This window comes from Phytophthora infestans, genomic scaffold (genome assembly GCF_000142945.1).
Source record: "Phytophthora infestans T30-4 supercont1.4 genomic scaffold, whole genome shotgun sequence".
In the NCBI taxonomy this organism is placed as follows: Eukaryota; Oomycota; class Peronosporomycetes; order Peronosporales; family Peronosporaceae; genus Phytophthora; species Phytophthora infestans.
Window position 1 is genome coordinate 3,730,155 of NW_003303755.1, and position 20,710 is coordinate 3,750,864.

Consider the following 20,710-nt stretch of genomic DNA (forward strand, 5'->3'; position numbering starts at 1 on the left):
AACAACATACTATGCTACTGAGGCTAAAGACATGTTTTTTTATTACTGTACTGTACAGTACCAGTTTTTAGCACAAGCTCAAAACCGTTCATGAGCTTCAACAACCTTGGACACATAAAACGCGATTTCATCCAGCCTCTCGCAATTCGATGACCTCCCCACGCGACGTGCAGCAGCGCCTGGCTAAGCTCTCTGTCTGCGCCATCGCCGATGCCATGGCTAGGCTGAAAATGCAGGGCCACCTCCTAGATGTAAGTCTCGTGCGCGGCTTCAACTCTCCCTTGGAGGTGGATATCTGTGGACCTGCATTTACAGTGCAAGTCGTTCCTGCCACTGGCCCTGCAGTGAAGAAGTTACCGTTCCATTACGTTGACAAGGCCGAGCGAGGACAGGTGATCGTCATCAGTTCTCCCAAGGGCAGCACATCTGGTGTCTTCGGCGGACTATTGGCCACCGCCTCCAAGTCTCGCGGCATCGCTGGTGTCGTGACGGACGGACGAGTGCGCGACGTACAGGAGATTAGCTCGATGGGATTTCCTGCCTTCTCTCGTGGCACGTCGGTGCACGGACAGCAAGGTACGACGACGGCTGTGGACGTGAATTGTCCCGTGGTGGTGGGTGGGTGTGTTGTCCGCAATAACGACATAATCCGAGGCGATACCAACGGCGTGATTGTCGTTCCTGTCGAACACGCAGCTGAAGTTGCAGCCAAGGCGGAGATCATCGAAGAACAAGACAACAAGGTCGCAGATGCCGTCAAGCAAGGCGCGGGGCTGCAGCAGTCCTCTAAGCGCTTCCGGTCAAAGCTGTAGTTAGCAACATTTCCTGCATTGGGCTTCAAGACACGCCGTCAAGTAAATGTAGCCATTTTGCCTACATATCGTGTCCTAGGCTAGGACTCCTAGATCGCAGCCGATTTGTCTCATTTAGGACTTTGTAGAGAGCGGGTGGCTCGAAACCGGCTGCGATGAACCGGTATTTTAAAAAAGATCAAGCTTTTCTGAAAAGATTATAAATTTGGTCCCTCCCTTTTAATTATAGTCCGCTCACTCATAGGCCAGAATTTAGAGTCAGATTTCTTTTTAATTTATTGTTACAGGCTACACAAAGTCGATGATCCAATCTTTAAAAGACGGACATGATGAGCAACAATAAGCTCACCACAGCTCTCGTATCTGTCGAGGCGGCATGGATTTGCGCCACTGAGGTCAATGTGCAGCAGAAGGACGAGGAGCGGGTGGAAGGACTGGTGAGGCTGCGTAAGCAGAGCATGAAGAACGAATATGAGCTGGCCAGCTCCTCCACACGCCTGGACCAAGAGCTGAAGGAGCAACAGTTGCAATGGAAGAAGAAGACGGATATTCGACAGCTGTCTCAATTGCCGATAAATGAGCGGGATCCCACGGTAAAATCCGTCGAGACCAGCACCAATAATTACAAGAAAAAATGCAGCGTCTACGCGATGGAAAATCTGCGGCTGGCTATGCTGATGAAAGATACCAAGCTTCGGCAACGAATGAAACGGTGAGTACTCTTCATGCTTACATAAAAAACTGTTGTGTTGTGCTAATCATTGGTCGAGTTCAGGAAGAAGGTTCGACCGCGGATTGTTCAGGATATGTTGAGTCTGGAGCGCCGCTACGCTGAGGTGAAGGATGTTGATGTTTTGTGCGCTATGTGAGATGACTATGTTCACAGCAGCATTTTATTCTGGCGCTTTCATTGTCTATTTTGTAGGCAGCACGCAAACTGCAAAAGTGGTGGCAAGGTCACTTGCATCGAGTTTTTTTGCAGTTGCATTTTAAACAAGTCAAGGCGATACTGCAGATTCAACGCTTTGCACGCGGCTTCCTAACACGACAATGGGTTCGTATCTGGCATGCAAATCGATCCATTCGCGTCACGAGGCTTCAGGCGCTGTTTCGTGGTTATTTTATTCGCTCTCAAGTGATACTGACCTGGAGGCGTTGGGAATATCTCAACGCATCCAAGATTCAGTCTATCATCCGGATGTATCTTGCAAAAGAGTTTTGTCAACGTTGCAAACGTGAGGTTGCAGTATTGCATATTCAGTCTGTCTGGCGGGGATTCTCCTCTAGAAAAAAATCAGACATGCGCTGGCTGGAATTAAGAGCTATCAATTTGCAACGCCTGGCGCGGGGAACACTTGCGCGAATGAATGCACGAAAGAGGGCGACACGGTTAAGGAATGGAGCCATTCAAATTCAGCGGATGTTTCGTGGAATGAAGGCACGGACCGAGATCAAGACACTACTACGTGATCGGGAAACCCGCAACAGACAAGAGTTTCTTGCTATGCTGGAGGTTGAAGAAGAATGGCACCGTGCGCAACGCGATAAGCTCCAGTCAAGGCTAAATCGTCAGCAACTAAAAGAACGGTACGTTTGCGGTGACTACTGTACATGTTGTGTAAGATACTTACAATCTCAGCGGCATTCCATGAGTAGAGTTGCACAACTAGAATACGACTACTACATCAAGCACGAACAGATTCACGACGTACGTACACTTCGCATTTTGTATTTTTCAGTACCATAACCGCAGCAACATCTTTTTTCAAGATGGAAAGTATCTACCTTGACATGCAAACACAACGTATGCGCGTCTCACCACGTGCCATCGAGCATGGATGGGTGGAAGAAATGGAGGCTAAAATGAAACAACAGCGTGTGCTCATTACTAAGCTGAAGATCGAGACCGTTTTTGGGCTCGGTCTGGAGTTCAAACGAAAAGAAAATGAACTGGTTAATTTCCAAAAGCGCATCAATGCCACAGAGGAAAAGCGTCGACGGGTAGAGCGACATTTGCCAGTTTTTTTTTGCGGCAAGAAATCGCACTAACCGCTGTTGTTGCAGTTTGAAATCTGGCGGAACGAAGAATATCTCGAGTTCTGGGAGGTATGTGCAATCTAGTTTGGAGCAGTTGGAATACGACTAGCGTCTTAGCGGCTCTGTGTTCTGGATTGCAGCGCGAGTGTCGTTTTCGCTACCAAGCAAAGATCGTTCAGAATCGCCAGCATGTTGCTGAAACCCGACGCAGGTGGCAGATCCAACATTACCGAACTGATGGCAAGCGTGACCATCGTTGGCAGGGCTCACACTGGTCTCCGGATGTACTTGAAGCTGCCAAAAAAAAGGAAGTTTTCTGCCTTGGTTCAGCCGACATTCTCGCACTAGTGCACGAAAAATGGCATCTTCGGATGCAGGAAATCGAGGCAAGTGGTCAAGTTCGCGATGACACAGAACAGGAACGTGACTCAAAAAAACATATCGATGATCTCACGGATCAGGTGGCTCTCACAGCGGCCACTGCTCAAATTGAGCAGACCAAGATGCTTTTTAACCCCGTGTTTCGAGATGTCGAGCTCTCGTTTGATAAAATTCAAATGCTGCAACGAAAACACGACAGACGCCTACTTGCGACTAAGCAGGAAAGAAGAGCTAGAGAACCTGCTGATAGTGCTTCAGTAGCTGGAGTGACTCACGTTGTTAAACGGACTGAAGATACGATAGACCGGCAGCAACGGAAACGACAACTCGTGTTGGCTGCAAAGGTTCCATGGTACCTACTTGACCAGTTAGAGGCCGACCGCCGCAATCTAGCAAACGAGAAAGCAATGTTCAAACTCTGGGGCAAAGCTTACTCTAAAGAATGAAATATATTACTTATTGGTGTTCAACAAGTGTGATATCGCAGCCGGGTGAGCGTGTATCATCTAGTGCCTCGATCCCCTGCGTCCCTTAGCTTTTTCTTCTAGTAAAGCGATCCGCTCTTCTAGTTCCTGAATCAATTTGGCCTCATGATATTTAAGAGTGAGTGCAGCATTTAGAGCGTTGAGGGTGCCCTGTGGCAGCTGCCACGTCGGAGTGCGCTGAGAGTTGTCGGAGAAGAAATTTGTAGAAATCGGGGGCTCTTGAACAAGAGGCTGGCCCGACCAGCGCATGAACATCGCATCCCAAAGCGTGATTCGCTTCAACAGCCCAGTAAGAGGTGGGTTCAAGACTTGCTTTGGAACATACGTCTGTTCTGTGAGCTGCGGGCGGAAGCCGTTCACCCAAGTCCATACGGATGTGGTCCGATTTTCCAAGTTAGCTTCCTGGCGGTGCTTTTTGCAATCAAACAAAAATGTGCCGAAGCGGCACGAATGAAGAGCATCGGCAAGCATGAGTAGCAGTCCCTCGTTAAACCTGTAAAACAGTCGTGGTTACTTTTGGCATGATGCAAGAGCCTGAAATCTCAACTTACTCGAAGTAGCTTGGGTAAATTCGAACCAGCTGCGAGACACAGTCCAGGAACTGAATAAAAATCGGCGATTCCTGTGTATCCGCTTTCTCTCCATGCGAATGTCGAAGATGGAAGGGGTGACCGAACGATAGCCACTCTTTTTCAATCAGCACCTGGAATCCTTTCCAAGTTCGAAAGAATGGATCAATGAAAAGTTGAGCGAGCGACGCGATCTGACTCGTGCGGTCCCAACCGTGACTACAGTGCAACAGCACTGATTCCCCGGATCGGAGCAATTGCGCCACATGCAGCCCTGACTTTAGAAGCTGGCGAATGTAGACCAGCCACTTAGTGTCTTCAATGCTTCCGAGCCACCGCAAGTTGTCACACGACGGCGATGCACAAAGGTTACGCAGCTTTTTCATGCTAGCAATGACACCACGAATTTCATTCAAAAATAAGGTTAGTACTCACTTTAGTAGCGACATTAACCAGAGCGCACCTGTCCCTCATAGAATGAATGTTAGGAATTTCCATGAAGCTTATTGTACAATTCTTGTAATTGACAGAGCTTTCAACGCCATATCCTTTAGCGCGATTAGCCTAAACACAACACCACAAGAATTTGAGAGTTAACGCCACAAGTACCAACACACACTTAATAGCATCCAAGCGAACCAGTGCGCTTGACATCGGTCTGCAGTCAATAATCTGTAATTGATCCTGCAACAGACTTGACGACGAGATTCCGGCAACTAGGCTTTCGTCGGCCGGCGATGTAGCCTTCGACACACCAATCTTAGGCTGGCTGGATCGACAGAGAGTAGCTCCATTCGCTCCATTAAGCCACGTTAGACACGGGATGCGGCCCAGCGAGCGGAAGTTCATCGCATCTAGCAGCACCTGTCTCATTAGAGCGACAGAAGACCAGCATTGTTCAATGCTATCGTTAAAACAATAAACTATTCATAATATACAGATATCACCATGGCAGTATACCTCATCCGGTACGGTAACAGGCACAACAAGACGTTCCGGGTATGTATCTATCGCGCCGAAGTTCTCATTGCAGCTGGATACTCTCCACTTGTCATTCTCAAACACGCCTTGCCTTTCCCACTCACTTTGAGCATCATAGACGTCCCAGTCCAGAACACACGGCAGCAGTGGCTCTTCCTCCAACATGTTCTCCGAGAGTCTGTGGTAAAACGCAAACAAAAACTCAATTTTGTCCGGAAAAACGTACGTAGTCAAGACCGAGAAGATCTGTAGCACATGCACAAAAATACACTAAGATTCTGCGCCATTCGTAACAATAACACGGCAGCGTGGGTCTCTCACCTTGGTGATCTCCACGACGTCGAACCGAAACGACAACTGGCGCAGGTCCTTGGTGAAAATCTCCACAATGGAATTCTTCTTCTTGATCGACGCAATACATCCCAGTGGTATCAGGAAATAGCTTTCGATCTCGTCCTCGCTGCGGTCCAGTAGGTGACGCTTCACACGGTCGTACTCGTGTTCGTCCGGCACGAACTGAAAGCGGAATGTGGTCATGAATACTCGACCGAGACACACCGTAGCCGCCGACGTGTCCTTCCTGCTCGCATTCTCATCTAGAAACTCGCTCGTGATGGCCGCCAGGACATCTGTCTCACCTATGAGGCGGCTGCGCGCAGGCTCCTCTACCTCTCCAACCAGCATCCCCTCAATGTCGTCGGTTGCGATTTGGAAAAAGCAAAACCTGTTGATTATGGTCGGACCATTTTTGTTTTACATATTATGGCTTCACTTCAAGAACACAAAACCCCCTACAGGAAAATTGATGTGCTGTCTCCCCGACAATGCGAGTTGTGAAACTTGAACAGTAAAATGTATTCGAAATGCATGTACCGAGATAATGGTATTCGTAAGATTGGAATCTTTTCTCAGCTGGGACTGTCACAAAATACCAGTACATGCATCTGGCAAACAGCGATGACTGCACTTATCCAGTGCTTGGACAAACAATAAACCCTGACTGTATCGAATTTCTGTCAGCGATGTGCCTCTCACCTCCTCTGTTTCAGCAGTGCTGCGATCTCACGCAATGCGCTCATTTGCTCGATGTGCTGCTGGCGTCTTTCCTCGCGGTCCTGAGCCTGCGATAAACGCATCTGTTCCATAAACTCGCGCGCCGTCTGAGAGTCTATCATCCCGATGGACTGCTCTTGCATCGTCCGCTGGCGTTTCGGCGCGCCTTGTCCCGCGACTTGTTGAGAAGAGTAATAGCTGGGAGTCTGTACGTTTTGTGCCGACGGGATTGGAACCGGCCTGTTAGCGTGATGTTGCTGATGCTGCAAAGTGCCATTGCTTGTCATAGTTAAACCGGCAGGAGCAATGTCAAGAAGACGTTTGGCTCCACACTCGCACGTGAACTGCCCTGACTGGTTGTTGCCGTTCTGATTTGTGGCGCTGTCGTTATGTCCCGAACACGAAGACACGGAGCTATTGCCAAATGTTGTGAAGGTTGAGCAGTGCTGATTTTCCTGATCCACCAGCAATACAGAAGTCGGCGCAGGTTCAATTGGAGTATCGGTCGGGGACACTTGGTTCATTCTCGTCATGAGCATGTCGATCTCGTTGTACACATCTGGAGCAAGATTCGGAACTCGGATCTTGTTCGCAGCACGAACAGCTCTTCGCTGGGGTTTCGTAAGGTCGAACCATGGAATGTTGGGGTCTCCAATGGTTATCCGTTTTGTCTCGTAGTTCTTCATGAAGCGGTACATCTCTCTCATTGAATGCATCTTGTCGTCTACTGCTTTCCTCGATCGATTCGAGCCTCCCACCGCCGCCATGAATGCGTTATACACATTTAAACTCAATGTAGCTCCTTTCAAAGCAGGGTTCTCCTTGTGTACACTATTCCAAACCCTCGCCAGCTGCAGTGTCACGTCATAACTCCAGTTGCGCTTCACGTCCAGAATTTCTTGTGTAATTTCCTGTGGGTCGTCATTAAGAGTAGCACCAGTTAAAATTGCTGGCGGGGGTGCACGGCTATCTCCTGTAAGCGATGCTCCCTGAGGTGTACCAGTACTCGCAGCAGTCGCCCCATTCGTCTCCACTGCTGATCTTCTTGCAGCCACGGCACTGGGGCTCAGCACACTATCGAACACATTGTACACCTCCAGTGATATATTGGGTATACGTACGCGATGCAGCGCGCGGACCACACGTCGTTCTTCTTTGGTGAGCTCAAACCAGGATGGGGAAGGCGCCTTGTCGGGGCCTCCTTGCTTGAACTGGTCCTTGACCTGAGCGATGAAATGATACATCTGCTTCATGGAGTAGAGCTTATCATCCACTGCCTTGCGACTACGCTGCGAGCAGTCCACCGTTTGTTTAAAATTGTCGTAGACAGCCTGCATACGCTGCACGCGGCTCCAGTCAGCATGTGCCAAGAGCACGCGACGCCAGATCTTCACGAGCTCCAGCAGCACATCAGCGCTCCAGTTGCGCCCACTATCTGTCAGAGGGTCATCTACGTCCACTTCCCCATCCTGCTGCGGTGGGCTCAGCTCCGTCGTGTTCCGTGATGGTAGCAACGAGCGCGTGCCTGCAGCGGTCTCTTCCATATTGCGCAATGTTTGTCAGTGGCAAAAAGATTGTTTTCAACCAATGAAGAACACAAGAATGCGTTTTTAACCAGTCAGACGCGTACTTTAGAATGACTTGGAATTTGTAAGCAACTGTTCTTCAACGACTCATTTTATTCAGAAAAGATGGCGAATCTCTTCGCATTCGTAGGTGAGCTGGCTGATGACCGCAACGCGCTAGTCTCTCGAAGCCGCGAAGCGCTGCGCAATCTCAGCCGGAGTGACGACTGCGTGGTGCTATACCTCCCTTTTAGTCATCCGAGCTCGACTGCCAACGTGCGCTCGCCCCTTCCGGAGGCGTTGCAGGCATTGAACAAAACAGCGGTGGTGGAAATTCACAGTCCATCGGCGCGCAACGCGTTGAGTGGTAAAATGATGGCAGAGTTGGCTGATGTCGTGGCGGTTCTCGCGAAAGCGGAGGTACATGGCAAGCTGAACGCCGTGGTGTTGAGAGGATCAGGCGGCTGGTTCTGCGCAGGGGCAGACTTGAAAGTAGCCCAGCAGGAGCTGACGTCACCAGAAGCGGGCGCAGCAATGGGGGCGCTCATGATTGACACACTAACGAGGTTTCGACGTCTACCGCTGGTGAGCGTCGCGTGCATCGAAGGCGGTGCGTATGGAGGAGGCGCGGAGCTGGCTACGGCGTGCGACTTTCGGGTTTTGGAGGCGAAAGCAGTTATTCAATTCGTGCAAGTGCGCATGGGTGTGTCGCCTGCATGGGGTGGAGGCGCAAGATTGTACAAGATCGTTGGGCGGCAAGATGCATTGAGGCTGTTGTGTACAGCTGAGAAACTGTCGGCTCAACGAGCTTTGGAGCTTAAGCTTGCGGACTTGACGTTTGACACTGCGACCGATTGTGCAGATGCAGCGATCTGCAGCTTCATCACTCCGTTTGATGTGATCGCTCCAGGTATGGTATTACGAATGTCTTTATACGTGTTATCCATATCTAAATAGTACTTATCCTTGTTCAGCTGTCTCGCATGGAGCGAAACGAGTTATCAACAGTGCCGATGACGTGAGTTTGGATGCTGTGCTTTCATATGAGCACGATGTATTTAAATCGCTCTGGGGTGGCCCAGCAAACCTTAAGGCTTTGGAAGGTGCTCTCAAAACGAAGAAGAAATAAGCAGTGCCATTGTTAGCATGGCTTCCGTAAATTAAGCCATCTGCCACATCTAATGTAAGTACATACTTTTTAACTTTATCATATTGTCGTGTTTATCTAACGTCCATGGACTCCTTTGATGGGATTCTTCCGTTGGTATTTGCCAATTTTAGCGAGATGACATTTTTTCTACTGCTTGTCAAGGTCACTTGCCATTGAGAATTTAGCACGGTGTGAAACAGGTGGAATGGCTAGTGTGATCGATGACTACGAGGAAAGCTGGGAATCAGCGGAGGTTTCGGTGGGCAAGAAGAGTGTGATATTTGCTACAGATGGACAAGTCTTTCCTGTGGGAAGTGACGAATGCGCTGCTCGAGATGTTGAACCAGCATTACCACAAGATCACGAGTTTCTTGTCGAGATTAACGCTGATGTGCCTCAAATAAGGATGAAGAAAATCGATGAGGCTCTCAGAGAGGTGCGCTTGAATACGAAGGTCAACGAGACTATTGGTGCGGATATTTGCGCGGTGTCGGCGAAAGTTCCATCTGCTGACGATACTGTGTCGAGTGTGGAGAATGGGGCCGTTGCCCCTCTAGCTTGTACTGAACTCCAGTCATCAGATTTACTCTATGAAAATAATCTCGTTGAACTAACTCGGGTTCATGGCCATCACTATCAGTATCATACCCCACCACCCATTCCGAGTACAATTCCGGCATCGACAGAACCAAAGTCGGAGTCTAAAGCGGATATCGGAGCACTTCAAGCTCGCGTGGCAGCCAAGCGCATCGCTGAGTTTCGGAGAAGACAGAAGTTGAAAGCAGATTGGGAGCGGGAAATGGAATCGACACGGGCTCAAAAACGTCGCGAGATCCGCCATTCGAATGATGCCATGCACAAGACTCTTGGAGTCGCTGGTTTGTCTGCACATGACCATCTACGAATTGCGCAACGCCAACGCAAACAGGAAGAAAAGAAGAAAGACATCGCAGCAAGCCTTGAACGACAAAATCGTTGGTACAACTGCACGGCCAAGCGTCCAGCTACTGCTCCAGATCACAAACGACAACTAAACCGGCAACATGGTCGAGCTAAGCATGAGTTGGAGCGCTCAATGGAACGGAGAAGAAAAACGATACGAGCGAATCAGCTGAAGCTACGACAAGAAGCCCAAGAAATCATCGCCAAGACGAGTGGGGCTTATGTTCGCGGTTCGTTTCTGCTCAAGATGACACACCATACCACTAAAACGCAGAGATAACCTTCATCAAATGATCACAAAGCCTTTGGTGCAGAGCAACAAGTCGTTACGGAGTAGAACTTAAGAAACTGATCTTTTTTACCGTCACTTGTTCTTCTTGAGAGCTTTTTCGAGAGCCTCTATGTTAGCTGGACCTCCCCATAGCGTCTTGAATACGTCATGTTCGTATTTGAGCACATCGTCCAGACTTACATCATCGGTCTTATCGGTCACACGCTTAGCACCGTGAGATACCGCTACAATCCAGTAGGTTTTTCAAGAATTAGACCATCACAACAGTCAACTGCCAAACTATGATAATGTTACCTGACGCAAAATGCATTAAAAGGCTCTACAAACGAAGTGATGGCGGCATTGGAAGCGTCTTCACAGCTTGTGTTGAAAATCTCATCCACCAGTTTCAGCTGAAGAGCACGAAATCTTTTCCGCAGTGCACAGCAACCGGAGTCAGTGATTGGAAAAAATAGATTGATCTATCCGCCGGAAAATTATTGCAAGAAAAATGACTAACCCGAAATAAAAATACTCAATTGCACAGCGACCCGCTCTCGGTCATGGCATATTTCAAAATTAGTTGAAAGAAACTTAAAAGTACCGGTATAGCTCTGAAAAAAAAGTCTTACGAGCACCCGGTACTTTACCCAGGGGGTAACTTCTTGTTATCGAATGTCTGAAGCACTGTTTGGCGGATCAAATCGTCTCCATTTTTGCCACTGATAACCATTGGAACGACATGTGCAAGGCCCATCTCCAGGCGGATCTTCTTCTGTTGGTAGTCAAACGACCTCTTTTCTGTTAGGAAAGCCGCTGCGACTGCTTCGGCTTCGGCATCCGCCGACATTTTTGCAGCTTCGTGTTCCGCAGCTTTAACCATGCCATCGCTTTTGATCTTGGCAGCAGCGATATACTGCGCGTAGTTTTGCTTGAGATTCGCGAGATCAACTGCGGGTTGAGTCTGTGCTCGCACAGAAGCCGCCGTTACTGTAGCCACGGCGTCGATCTTGAATCCCTCAGCCTCCTTAATTTTGTTTGCATACTCTGCTTTGTGCTGTGCGATCGTCATCTGGGCCTTGGCTTCAGCAGTTGTTCGCAACTCATTGCGGATGATATTTGCGCGAGCTTTTGCAGCCAACAAATCTTGGACGGCTCGTTCGTTCTCCTTTTGCACTGCAGTGTGCTTTCGAGTCTCCTCGTTTATCAGTATGCGAAGTTGGTTTTCATGGTTCTTTTCTTGTTCCTCCATTCGTGTTTTGAAGGCAGTGGTTCCTTCCAGTGTTGAAGACAATGACGGAGGGAGGTCGACATTCGTCACCTTGACATTGTGAATGAAAACACCAAACTGGGAGAGCTTGTTGTTCGGTCCGTCTTCATCCCCATGGCGAAGTCTTCACGTAAGTCGTGGACTTGGTCGTATCGGACTGAATGGACAAGTCCACGAATGGCTTCCTCCGTAAGACTGTAGAGAAGCTCATCCAGCCGATGAGCGCCTAGGACGTAGACGAATTTAACTGCGTCGTCCTCTGTTGGTCCAATCTGGAAGCTGATGGAGATGTCGATATCGACCATAACATTGTCGGCGGTGAGGCAACCTAAGACGGGGTTTGAGTAAGCGACGGCTTGCTTGGTTACGATGTGGGAGACCCGATTCCACGCTGGCCAAAAGACTTTCAAACCAGGATTCATCATTCCAGCGTGGGCATTCCACGTTTGCTGTAACACCCAGACGCCCGATGGAATTTGCTGCATGAAAGTAAAGAATGTCGGGTACGATGGAATGAGAACGATCGGGATGCGGCCGTCGACTACCTTTGCATTGAATTGACCCATGGCGTCCATCGGTCGGCTAATGTCGAGCTGAACAAGTCGGTTGTATCGAGCAGGTTTCTCCGTTGGCATGATAGGTACTTTTTTCTTGATGATCGTTTTGGTTGTGAGGGTGTCTTTTTCGATGTTAGCGTGCGATCGTACATGCGATCAACCGAATGTGCTTGTGTGATCTCAAATTTCGCCATATCAACGACCGATTCATTCTCGATTCGCCTACAATACACGAAGATAGCTCTATCCATGGCAGAAGAGAAGGACATTGTTGTGGACGACGGTCACCAGACGCGATTGTTATACACCGAAACCAGCTCCGTCGACAAAGCCAACCGCTTGTTTGGAGCGTGTTACAATGGTAACACAGTGATCATGATCAACCCTCGACCCAGTATGTTTCGGCCTTACATCCGCGTACCAGAAGGGATGTATGCACTCGTACAGAACCAAGGTCGTGATATGGACTTTACGAAAGACGGTGTGAAAGGTCCTGTATGGCCTGCTGGGTTCCACTGGGCCGGTCCTTGGACTCAAGTTTCCCACCTCATCACGAAGCAGTTCATTGTATTTGAGACGCCTGTTAAAGGCTGTAAGACAGCTGACAACGTTACGGTTCGCATCGATATTTGCCTCATCTTCCGAATCATGGGGGACGCATCCAAGGGGGAAGATCCGAACCTTGTACGGCGCTTTGTGTACGAGCTGGGGCCCAACGGCTTGGAAGTTCAGCTGCGTGCAGCGCAGGATGAAGCTGTACGCGCTTTAGCTCGAAGTGTTCAACACACGGAAGTATACAAGCTTCGTGATGGGACAATGCAAGGAAATTTCAACACGGGTAAGCTTGCAATGCTGAACCGCAATTCAGCACCAACAGAAGTGAAAACGTTTGGTGAAGAGACAAATACCGGCGAACCTCAGCCTCAGCAAACACCGTACTTTGTGACGGAGGATATCAAGAAGAATCTCAACGCCCAGTTCAATAACTATGGCGTTCAGATCACCAGTGTAGCCATCACCAACGTGAAACTTCCAACGACGTTCGAGGAGCAGATGCAGAGTCGTACGACGCACTTGAGTACGATTAAGGAGCAGAACATGAAGCAGATGAACGCCATGCAGTTGCTATCATACAAGGAGGAGATCGACACGACAAAGTTAGCGAGAAAAATGATGTTGATGGAGGAAGAGCAAACCGGCAAAGCCAAATGTGCCGAGATTCAAAAGGAGATCGACATGGTTGATACAGATACCCGTGTCATTCAGGAGCAAATTGCTCAGGAGACGCGTGTTGAGTGCAACAAAATCGCTGCCGAAGCCTCGTTAGCAATCGAGCAGATCCACGCTGACACAAAGCGCATTTCAAGTGAGATCGCGTTCCGATCCGACACCGATATTCGCCTCGTTGAGGCTGAAGAGGAAGCATGTAAATTGCAGTTGCAGGCGGAAATCGAGGAGCTCATCAGTGGCGGTGAAGCAAAAGCAAAGGAGATCGTGGCGCGCGCTGAGGGATCAGCAGCGAAGAAACTCGAACAATACCGCGCGCACCAGCTTGACATGCAGCGCTTAGAGGTGCTCGCGTCACTTTCGCAGAATCCGAAGACCGTAGTCACCGGTAATGCGTCTAACAGTCTACTAGCTGAAATGATGGTCGCGAACCAGCTCGGTAAAGAATTGTTAAACATAGGTGAAGGAGGATTCAATGGGCTAGCGCAGGCTTCTTAACCCGGGGGGAAAAGATGAAAGGGAGCAAGATGATTTAGTGTATAGCATTCGTTTTGTTCATGTTGGTTGCATTATTTGAGAGAAGCCGCTCGCAAAGTACGGCAGCAGTACTGCGTCTGGAGAGTACGTTGTGTTCTTGAGCGAGATCAAGTGGTGTGAGATTGTTGTTGTTTCGCATCGTGACGCTAAAGCCACGCTCGAGTAGCCATTCGCATGAGGCAGGTTGACCATTTGCGGCGGCCTTGTGCAGGAGGGTGTCACCTTTTAGATCGACTGCGTCCAGATTGGCATGGCAAATTGTCAGGTGCTCTAACAAGTGAACGTGGCCCTCTCGAGCAGCCCAATGTGCCGCTGTCCAGCCCATATATCCTGGGGTATCGAGACGCACGTGGCATTGTGTCGCTCGAGTACAAGCTCGTTGAAATGCTCGAAGATCCCCACTTTTGGCGCTTTCAATCAGCCGCTCAACAAGATCCGAGTCGTTCGAGAAAGCGCTGTCGTCTTGCTGCGGTGGTATGGGACCACCAGTCAGGGAAATCTCGATTAAGTCCGTCTGAACGATGGCATCGTCCTTCTGGGTGAAATCGTACTGGTTCTGTCTTGCTAGCATACGTCGTCTGTGGTGCACGCGCTTGGAACGAGTGATAGATTCCGTGCAGTGCTCGGTTACCTTGGACTTCAACTGTTGGTTGTTGCCACTGCCGCTTCTACAGATGATCGTACGACGATGTTCCAACACCATGTCGTTGTAAGTCGATCGAGTGTAAAATTGCTCTGATGATGCATGCCACCAACAATGGATGCTTCGCTACGTCACTAATAATATCGCCATCATAAGATCCACTGTTTTGAGCCAGGAAGGAGCGAAAGCTCTTAATAGGAATGTGTACGTTGGTCTGCTCGATCTCATGACAAGGTGTCAGCGTAAAATTGCGTCTCGATCTTTGTGCCTGTTTTAGATCATCGCGTGTACACTCCATAAGTATCTTGAATAATTTTCTTGAGCTGATCATATGAAGCATTATCCTGGTCGGATGGTTGTGCGGAGCTGTCAACATCAGCTTCTCTATGCATGGCTGTTTTCCTTCGGCATGCCCACTCGACCAAAGGGTTACTTGAATTAACAATCAATCGGGTCCGAAGAATTTTGCCAACATATTTGCTGGGTACTCGTGAAGTGCAGAGGCCTAAGAGCTGTCGACACAGTGCAAATGCATCCCCATTCGTGACTTCGATACACGCTTCATGCCACGCAATCTCCACTATAAGTGGGTTCCTGTCTGCATCAAGTGAAGCAGCATTCAACGCCAAATCAGGCCACGCTTCTCCGTCACTTGCTCGTTCACAAAGGCCTGAACGTATCAAATCGCGCTCCGACTCGTTTGCAAGCAATGCAATCGCCAAAGGCAGTGGCAGCTTTGAGTAAAGCACACGTTCACGGGTTATTGATTGTTGAGGTGTGTTAGGGTCTTGAAGATTCCTTGAGCGAGTGGTTCTGGATGATCCTGCGGCTAAACGAGCCAAGGATCGGATCTGGCCATTATGTTCATGCGGGTATGCAAACAGCAACTCGCTTGGAGCCACAGAGAGCGTAAAGCCTATAGTATCTGAAGGAGAGAAAACCCCACCGTGCTTATCTTGAAGTGACACGGCCGAAATGCTGTCACGGTCTGCTGCGAAGGACTCGTTATAGCGCCGCACGATTTCTCGACACAGATAGTTAATCTTTTCTCGTGGGTTAATAGGAACGCAGAGTCGACATCCACCAATTTGAACCAGCACACGAACGACATCAGGGAGGGCAGCAAGTTTCTCCTCGCTGAGTTCGTTCAGCTTCGTATCTCCTGAATTTTCGAGTTTTTGCTTTGACGATGAATCTGCGGGCGGTTTGGCACTGGATAACGTTTCAGCTGTAGCATATGGCTGTACAACTCGAAGCTCCTGTGACTTCTTCGATAATGAGCGTTCATCTTCATGTCGCCTTGCTTCAGTCACTGTGACACTATACGCTGCAATTTCCACCAGTGGAGCAACTGATTCGACTGACGGTCTCGGCCTGAGACTCGATGACGGTGTGAGAGTGCGACTTATAGGGCTCATCAATTTGTTAATGCCGTCTCGAATGCTGTCAGATGAGCGACGTGTTCGGCTTAGTGGGCTCATAAACTTGGTAAGTCCGCCACGAATGTCTCCGATCAAGTCACTGTCCGGGCCGAGAACCATGATTGGACTTGGAATTCCCAAACTTACTTTAAGAGGAGAGCGCGTTGGCGAGTCACCGTTTCCATCATCTGGCTGGTTCACTGGCGCGTTGGCGGATGTTGAGCATTCTACATGTAGATTGCTTTCACTTTCCGACTGGGGGGCTGCTGTAGACTTTGCAGCAGTCTGAATTTGTTGTTTTACCACGCCTGGTTCATAATCATCCGCTTCAAAACGTTGTTCTTGCTGTCGAATGAGCTGCTTTCGTCGCACCATACGCTGAATACATCGACTAGCGTCTTCTCGTTCAAGTTCAGGTGGAATAAGAGGAGTAACCTCAGTTGTTGCTTTCTCAACTTGTTGGCTAGTTACTGCACATGAATTCGAACTGTCATCCTCTAAATGGTTAGTCGGGGTATTGATATTTCCCTCTGACGTAGAATTTGGTTCAGTTCCATTCGTGGAATCATTCATCGCAGCAGTTTGAACTTGGTTTTCGTTGCTGTTCAAAGGAGCGAGAGGTTCGGTATTGAAACGACTTGCAGGGGTTTTACGATGTACAAACTTCATCGTTTGTGAGTTTATAATCGTCTTGAAATCCAACGAACTCTGTGTGCAGAGGAATCCCAGCTGATTGTCGAACACCACAATAGCTTGCTTCAGCAGCGACTTCGCACGTGCCTCTGCAGTGCCTTCATTTTGCAAAGTAAACTCGATAGCTCGGATTTGCAATACACCAAGGAATAGAGTCATCATAAGAGAATTAATCTTGCTGCCTGTAGAACCACCGATATGTTCGACAACTCTTCGTGTCAGTTTGAAGAAAACGTCATCAACCTGGCAGCGAATCTTGTCCACGTTTACATGAAAACTCAATTGAGGTTGAGAGGAGGAACAAACGCGGCTACCATCCGAAAACCTCGATCGTATCTGAATCTTGTCAGCTTTTACAAAACATTCTTGTGACGTTATAGTACAATGCGTGATATCCAGAAAAACATGAGTAGGCAAGTTGTAGCCGTGAAAAGTTCCTGGGCTTGCGCTTTGATAGTCAGCGGTTTCTTTGCGTCTCAACACGCAACCGCATCCTTGCAAAGAGCACTCAAGCATCTGGAACGCTAGCGGTAATGCAGGAACAAATATACTGTCACCTGCGAACTCGTTCGATTCGGTAGTTAGACGCAAATTTGAAAATTTGGTAGTCACTTCACGCCCCATTATCTCTTCAGCCCCTCGTACACCAAATAATTTCAGTAGAATTAACACCAGCCGACTACCGGTCTGCACTTCCAACTCGTTCATTTGTAAAACAACGTGCGCTTTCGGCGGTCCATTCACTCGTGTAGTCTTCCCTACCTCTTCGTCAGTCTCCAAAGTACTATTTTCTGCATTCGCCGCTTCTGAAAACCTGTTTCTGCAGATCCCTTGACCAGCAAGTGGCGTCGCTGGCAGCGACTTGTTACTATTATGAGGTGGACAAACGTGAACGTCTATCATATCTAAGCTGATCTGCTGATGACACGTTCCGCACCGAATCACAATAGCCTGCTCCTTGTCGCTCACAAGCCGATACATTTCCGTCAACACTGTGGCCAGATCATCATCGATTCGACACAGAACGCTTTGAACCCGCCACTTAATCGAAAGTGAATCGAGACGCTCTTCCAGATGGAAAACCTCTCGGTCAGGCTTTAATCGAAACACGACATATCCTCGGAATCTCACGGCCAACTCATGCAGACTCATTTGCAGCTCACGAGCTCCATGTCTATGGAAAATGACGCTCCCAGCGGCACGATCAGCAACGAGGAACAGCTCCTGCGGTCCTTCAGTGCTTGAAGTAAATTTTAACTTGGCTTCGATCGTGCCGCGAAACGTAATCTGCAACTCAATATTCGGCTGATCATTACCGCTCGCACAAGCTCCTATAAGCTCTCGATCAGCAGCCATCCCATCAGCTGGCGTGGATACAGAACTTCTACTGTTTAAAATCCAATTGCAGAGTGTCGAAGCGATAGAATACACTTCTATGAGCTCAGCAACCCCCAACTCCACCTTCACCGCGCCAAAATTTACATCCACAAGCTGCATTTGCCTCCTCCATGAATCCGCAATGTTGCTTCGATTGTAAAACCGCGTTACTCGTATCACTACAGACACCTTTGTCAGCAGGCGAACCGTTTGTGCTCCATTTATTGCACCTTCGACACTTCCACCGTTTACCCCAGCACTAAGCAAAAATGACATCACCTGAAACCGAGTTTGCACCAAATGGTCGGGAGAATACTCCACGCAAGTCGTGGGATCCCTCACATCCTGCCACAACGCATCTGCTGTCCGTGCATTAAAATCTGTTAGAACAAGCTCCACGCGAGAGACTCCTCCGATAAAGATCTGTACTCGTAGCTTATCCACCACGAGCTTGGTTCGGTCATTCACATCCCGTGCGAACTCAAACATAGCGGCAGTGGATCCCAGCGGGTCGGGCTCCAGTAAAGCCGCTTGCACTCGCTCTTCCGCAACTCGTCGGAGCTCACCGCTACACTCGCAGATATTATGCACTTGAACCAGCAACTCGTTTATATGGATCAAAACTGGTTTGTGCGCTGCCTCCTTGTCCGCATCCGTCCAGGACGGCACGGCGATTGTGAGCTCGATACAATGCACAGTTGTCACCAACAATGGCGACGGCAAATGCAACACCGCAGCGACTCGATGTGGCTTTAAATCTGTTGGATTGAACAATGAAAAAATTAAACTTACGGAGCGTTTGAGCTGTTCGACTTGACGGTATCTTACGAATATTAGGTAGAACCAATTGCGTCTTTGTGAAGGATTTAGTCATAAAGTCGCGCGGAAGCATGCCGTCTTTGAGCTCGTCCACCCAGTAGCGCAACTGCCTGCGGACGTAGTCCTTCATGATGCTGTTGGTCGCCATGGTTGAAACGGAACTGCGCACGAAGCGGCACAACGAAGAAATGCTACAGTCTAAGTAAAATTCGGTTTTTTCGAGCTAATTTATTTAGTGGATTCCAAAAAGTGAGCCATTTGTTCGTCAGCAGCTGTGTTAGCAGTGCGAGCATGATGCGGTGTCTCATTCGTCTCTTCCGCTGGCGCTGGTGGTCGCCACAATCGATTTGGCTGCTCTACTGTGTGTCTACAGCTTCCGCGGAATCGGCGGGGTTGGCACCGAGCCAAGAGCCGCCAAAAATGCACAGCGTGTCTACTGAGCAGGTCATAATGCTGGCAGTGGACGCTCTGTTCCTCTTCATTGGCATCGTCTACGGCTCACGAGTATTAACACCCAGGCCCATGACTTATTTATCCGAGATTGCCTACCCTACGGACGTACGTGCTGTTATGTTAGTGAATCATAGGCAATAGACTGACGGGAGTATTGGCTGTCAGTTCTGCGGGAAAATGGCAGCGTCGTTCACACTGTTCTTACTGAACGGGCTGCGCTGGCTGTACCAAGAGGTTTTCTGTTCCTGGCTGTTGCTCCATCAACCGTTCGGCCAGGACCAGCAGAATGTTATAGCGATGATGGAGACACTGGTTTGGGTGAGTTGCAAGTGTATCTTTACTATAGAATGATTTTTTAACGAGATTTTGCTGCAGGGCACATCGTCGAGCATTTTATGGATGGAATATCGGCGTGGTATGACGCCGTCACTGTATTTGCGGCTGTTCTGGATCATCAAGTGGCTAGATGTCACCTTAGTTCTGGTCATGAATGGAACGTTTAGTGGAGTTTCAAATGTGGACAACGAGGGTGCGTCTTCGTATATCATCAGTATGGTGTTCGGTGGTGTATGCTATGCTGCGTCTGCCATCCTCGTACTCTTCATGTTTGTAAGACCTACCACTGTCAGCCCTGAATTTATCGCGTTCCCAATCGAGGTGACCACTCCGTCAGCTTATTTCAACTCGACACACCATCAACCACCCACCTCACTGTACGGATCCTTCAAGGACTGGGAACTCGTGGCACATGTAAGTGCTGCAAAAGAAAATGTCCTTCTAACTACTACATGTAGTACTAGATTGCTAACCACAGTACACTGGTTGTACAGCCATCTTCATCCAAGAGTCTCGAGGAAAAACCAATGCTTGACATCACGATCCCAGCCACCACGTCTTCAATTTGGGGCAACCGACAGTTCGTTTCCTTCAAGATCGTTGTGCAAACGGATGAAGATCACTGGAGTCTACGTCGACCGTATAGTGACTTCGCTGCTCTCCACGAAGAGGTAAGCAGCTCACAACGCGTCGCCAATCGTGCCAGGATTAATTTGCAGTAACGTTGTTCGTGTGTACGGCTAGCTTCCGGAAGAAGTTGGTGCGGATTGTCCATTGCCACCAGAGGAGGTCGACGACAGAAAACTGATCTCGTGGAAGGAACGCCCTCGGTCTCTGAAGTCACGCCTTGAAAAATATCTGAAGCAGGTGTTACACCACCCAAAACTAGCACCGTACGCGTCTCAAGCGCTATGCGAGTTCCTCGAGATGGTATATAGATACCTTACTTTTTCGGTGCTGTGTTGATGAGATGCGCTAACGATATTGTACGTGTTTGATCACCAGGAATACGTCGAAGATATTGCATCCGTGCGCTCGTATCACTCGAATTCAATAATATGAAAGTAAAATGTAATGAAGTTCTGGAACGAAACGAGGTGGAAGCCACAGAAGCTCAAATGATTGTCGCCC

The 20,710-nt window shown here is 48.9% G+C and overlaps 10 protein-coding genes across 10 annotated transcripts; 5 read left to right on the forward strand and 5 right to left on the reverse strand.

Annotated features, from left to right (window-relative positions):
- Positions 1-364: 364 nt before the first annotated feature.
- PITG_03862 (uncharacterized protein) lies at positions 365-724 on the reverse strand (the record flags this gene model as incomplete). The annotated part of the gene is made up of 1 exon (XM_002906855.1): positions 365-724. The coding sequence occupies one exon, from the start codon at positions 722-724 to the stop codon at positions 365-367; it is 360 nt and encodes a 119-aa protein (XP_002906901.1).
- Positions 725-1,138: 414 nt separating this feature from the next.
- Positions 1,139-3,676, forward strand: PITG_03863 (uncharacterized protein; the record flags this gene model as incomplete). The annotated part of the gene is made up of 8 exons (XM_002906856.1): positions 1,139-1,524; positions 1,588-1,648; positions 1,738-2,399; positions 2,469-2,520; positions 2,583-2,813; positions 2,877-2,918; positions 2,990-3,479; positions 3,525-3,676. 8 exons carry the CDS (start codon positions 1,139-1,141, stop codon positions 3,674-3,676), a joined length of 2,076 nt encoding a protein of 691 aa, XP_002906902.1.
- A 60-nt stretch (positions 3,677-3,736) lies between these two features.
- Positions 3,737-7,859, reverse strand: PITG_03864 (myotubularin-like protein; the record flags this gene model as incomplete). Its single annotated transcript, XM_002906857.1, has 6 exons — positions 3,737-4,208; positions 4,267-4,671; positions 4,898-5,138; positions 5,370-5,511; positions 5,587-5,989; positions 6,301-7,859. 6 exons carry the CDS (start codon positions 7,653-7,655, stop codon positions 3,737-3,739), a joined length of 3,018 nt encoding a protein of 1,005 aa, XP_002906903.1.
- A 150-nt stretch (positions 7,860-8,009) lies between these two features.
- On the forward strand, positions 8,010-9,401 carry PITG_03865 (uncharacterized protein; the record flags this gene model as incomplete). Its single annotated transcript, XM_002906858.1, has 3 exons — positions 8,010-8,793; positions 8,858-9,066; positions 9,165-9,401. 2 exons carry the CDS (start codon positions 8,010-8,012, stop codon positions 9,010-9,012), a joined length of 939 nt encoding a protein of 312 aa, XP_002906904.1.
- Positions 9,402-9,439: 38 nt separating this feature from the next.
- On the forward strand, positions 9,440-10,484 carry PITG_03866 (uncharacterized protein; the record flags this gene model as incomplete). Its single annotated transcript, XM_002906859.1, has 3 exons — positions 9,440-9,469; positions 9,674-10,205; positions 10,477-10,484. 3 exons carry the CDS (start codon positions 9,440-9,442, stop codon positions 10,482-10,484), a joined length of 570 nt encoding a protein of 189 aa, XP_002906905.1.
- Positions 10,485-10,892: 408 nt separating this feature from the next.
- PITG_03867 (uncharacterized protein) lies at positions 10,893-12,151 on the reverse strand (the record flags this gene model as incomplete). The annotated part of the gene is made up of 2 exons (XM_002906860.1): positions 10,893-11,594; positions 11,660-12,151. The coding sequence occupies 2 exons, from the start codon at positions 12,149-12,151 to the stop codon at positions 10,893-10,895; spliced, it is 1,194 nt and encodes a 397-aa protein (XP_002906906.1).
- A 171-nt stretch (positions 12,152-12,322) lies between these two features.
- Positions 12,323-13,825, forward strand: PITG_03868 (uncharacterized protein; the record flags this gene model as incomplete). Its single annotated transcript, XM_002906861.1, has 2 exons — positions 12,323-12,952; positions 13,001-13,825. The coding sequence occupies 2 exons, from the start codon at positions 12,323-12,325 to the stop codon at positions 13,796-13,798; spliced, it is 1,428 nt and encodes a 475-aa protein (XP_002906907.1).
- A 7-nt stretch (positions 13,826-13,832) lies between these two features.
- On the reverse strand, positions 13,833-14,540 carry PITG_03869 (uncharacterized protein; the record flags this gene model as incomplete). The annotated part of the gene is made up of 1 exon (XM_002906862.1): positions 13,833-14,540. One exon carries the CDS (start codon positions 14,538-14,540, stop codon positions 13,833-13,835), a length of 708 nt encoding a protein of 235 aa, XP_002906908.1.
- Positions 14,541-14,758: 218 nt separating this feature from the next.
- Positions 14,759-18,938, reverse strand: PITG_03870 (uncharacterized protein; the record flags this gene model as incomplete). Its single annotated transcript, XM_002906863.1, has 5 exons — positions 14,759-15,631; positions 15,731-16,093; positions 16,205-16,347; positions 16,537-18,729; positions 18,800-18,938. 5 exons carry the CDS (start codon positions 18,936-18,938, stop codon positions 14,759-14,761), a joined length of 3,711 nt encoding a protein of 1,236 aa, XP_002906909.1.
- A 302-nt stretch (positions 18,939-19,240) lies between these two features.
- Positions 19,241-20,545, forward strand: PITG_03871 (uncharacterized protein; the record flags this gene model as incomplete). The annotated part of the gene is made up of 5 exons (XM_002906864.1): positions 19,241-19,348; positions 19,409-19,561; positions 19,619-19,993; positions 20,074-20,250; positions 20,324-20,545. The coding sequence occupies 5 exons, from the start codon at positions 19,241-19,243 to the stop codon at positions 20,543-20,545; spliced, it is 1,035 nt and encodes a 344-aa protein (XP_002906910.1).
- Between the last annotated feature and the right edge of the window lie 165 nt (positions 20,546-20,710).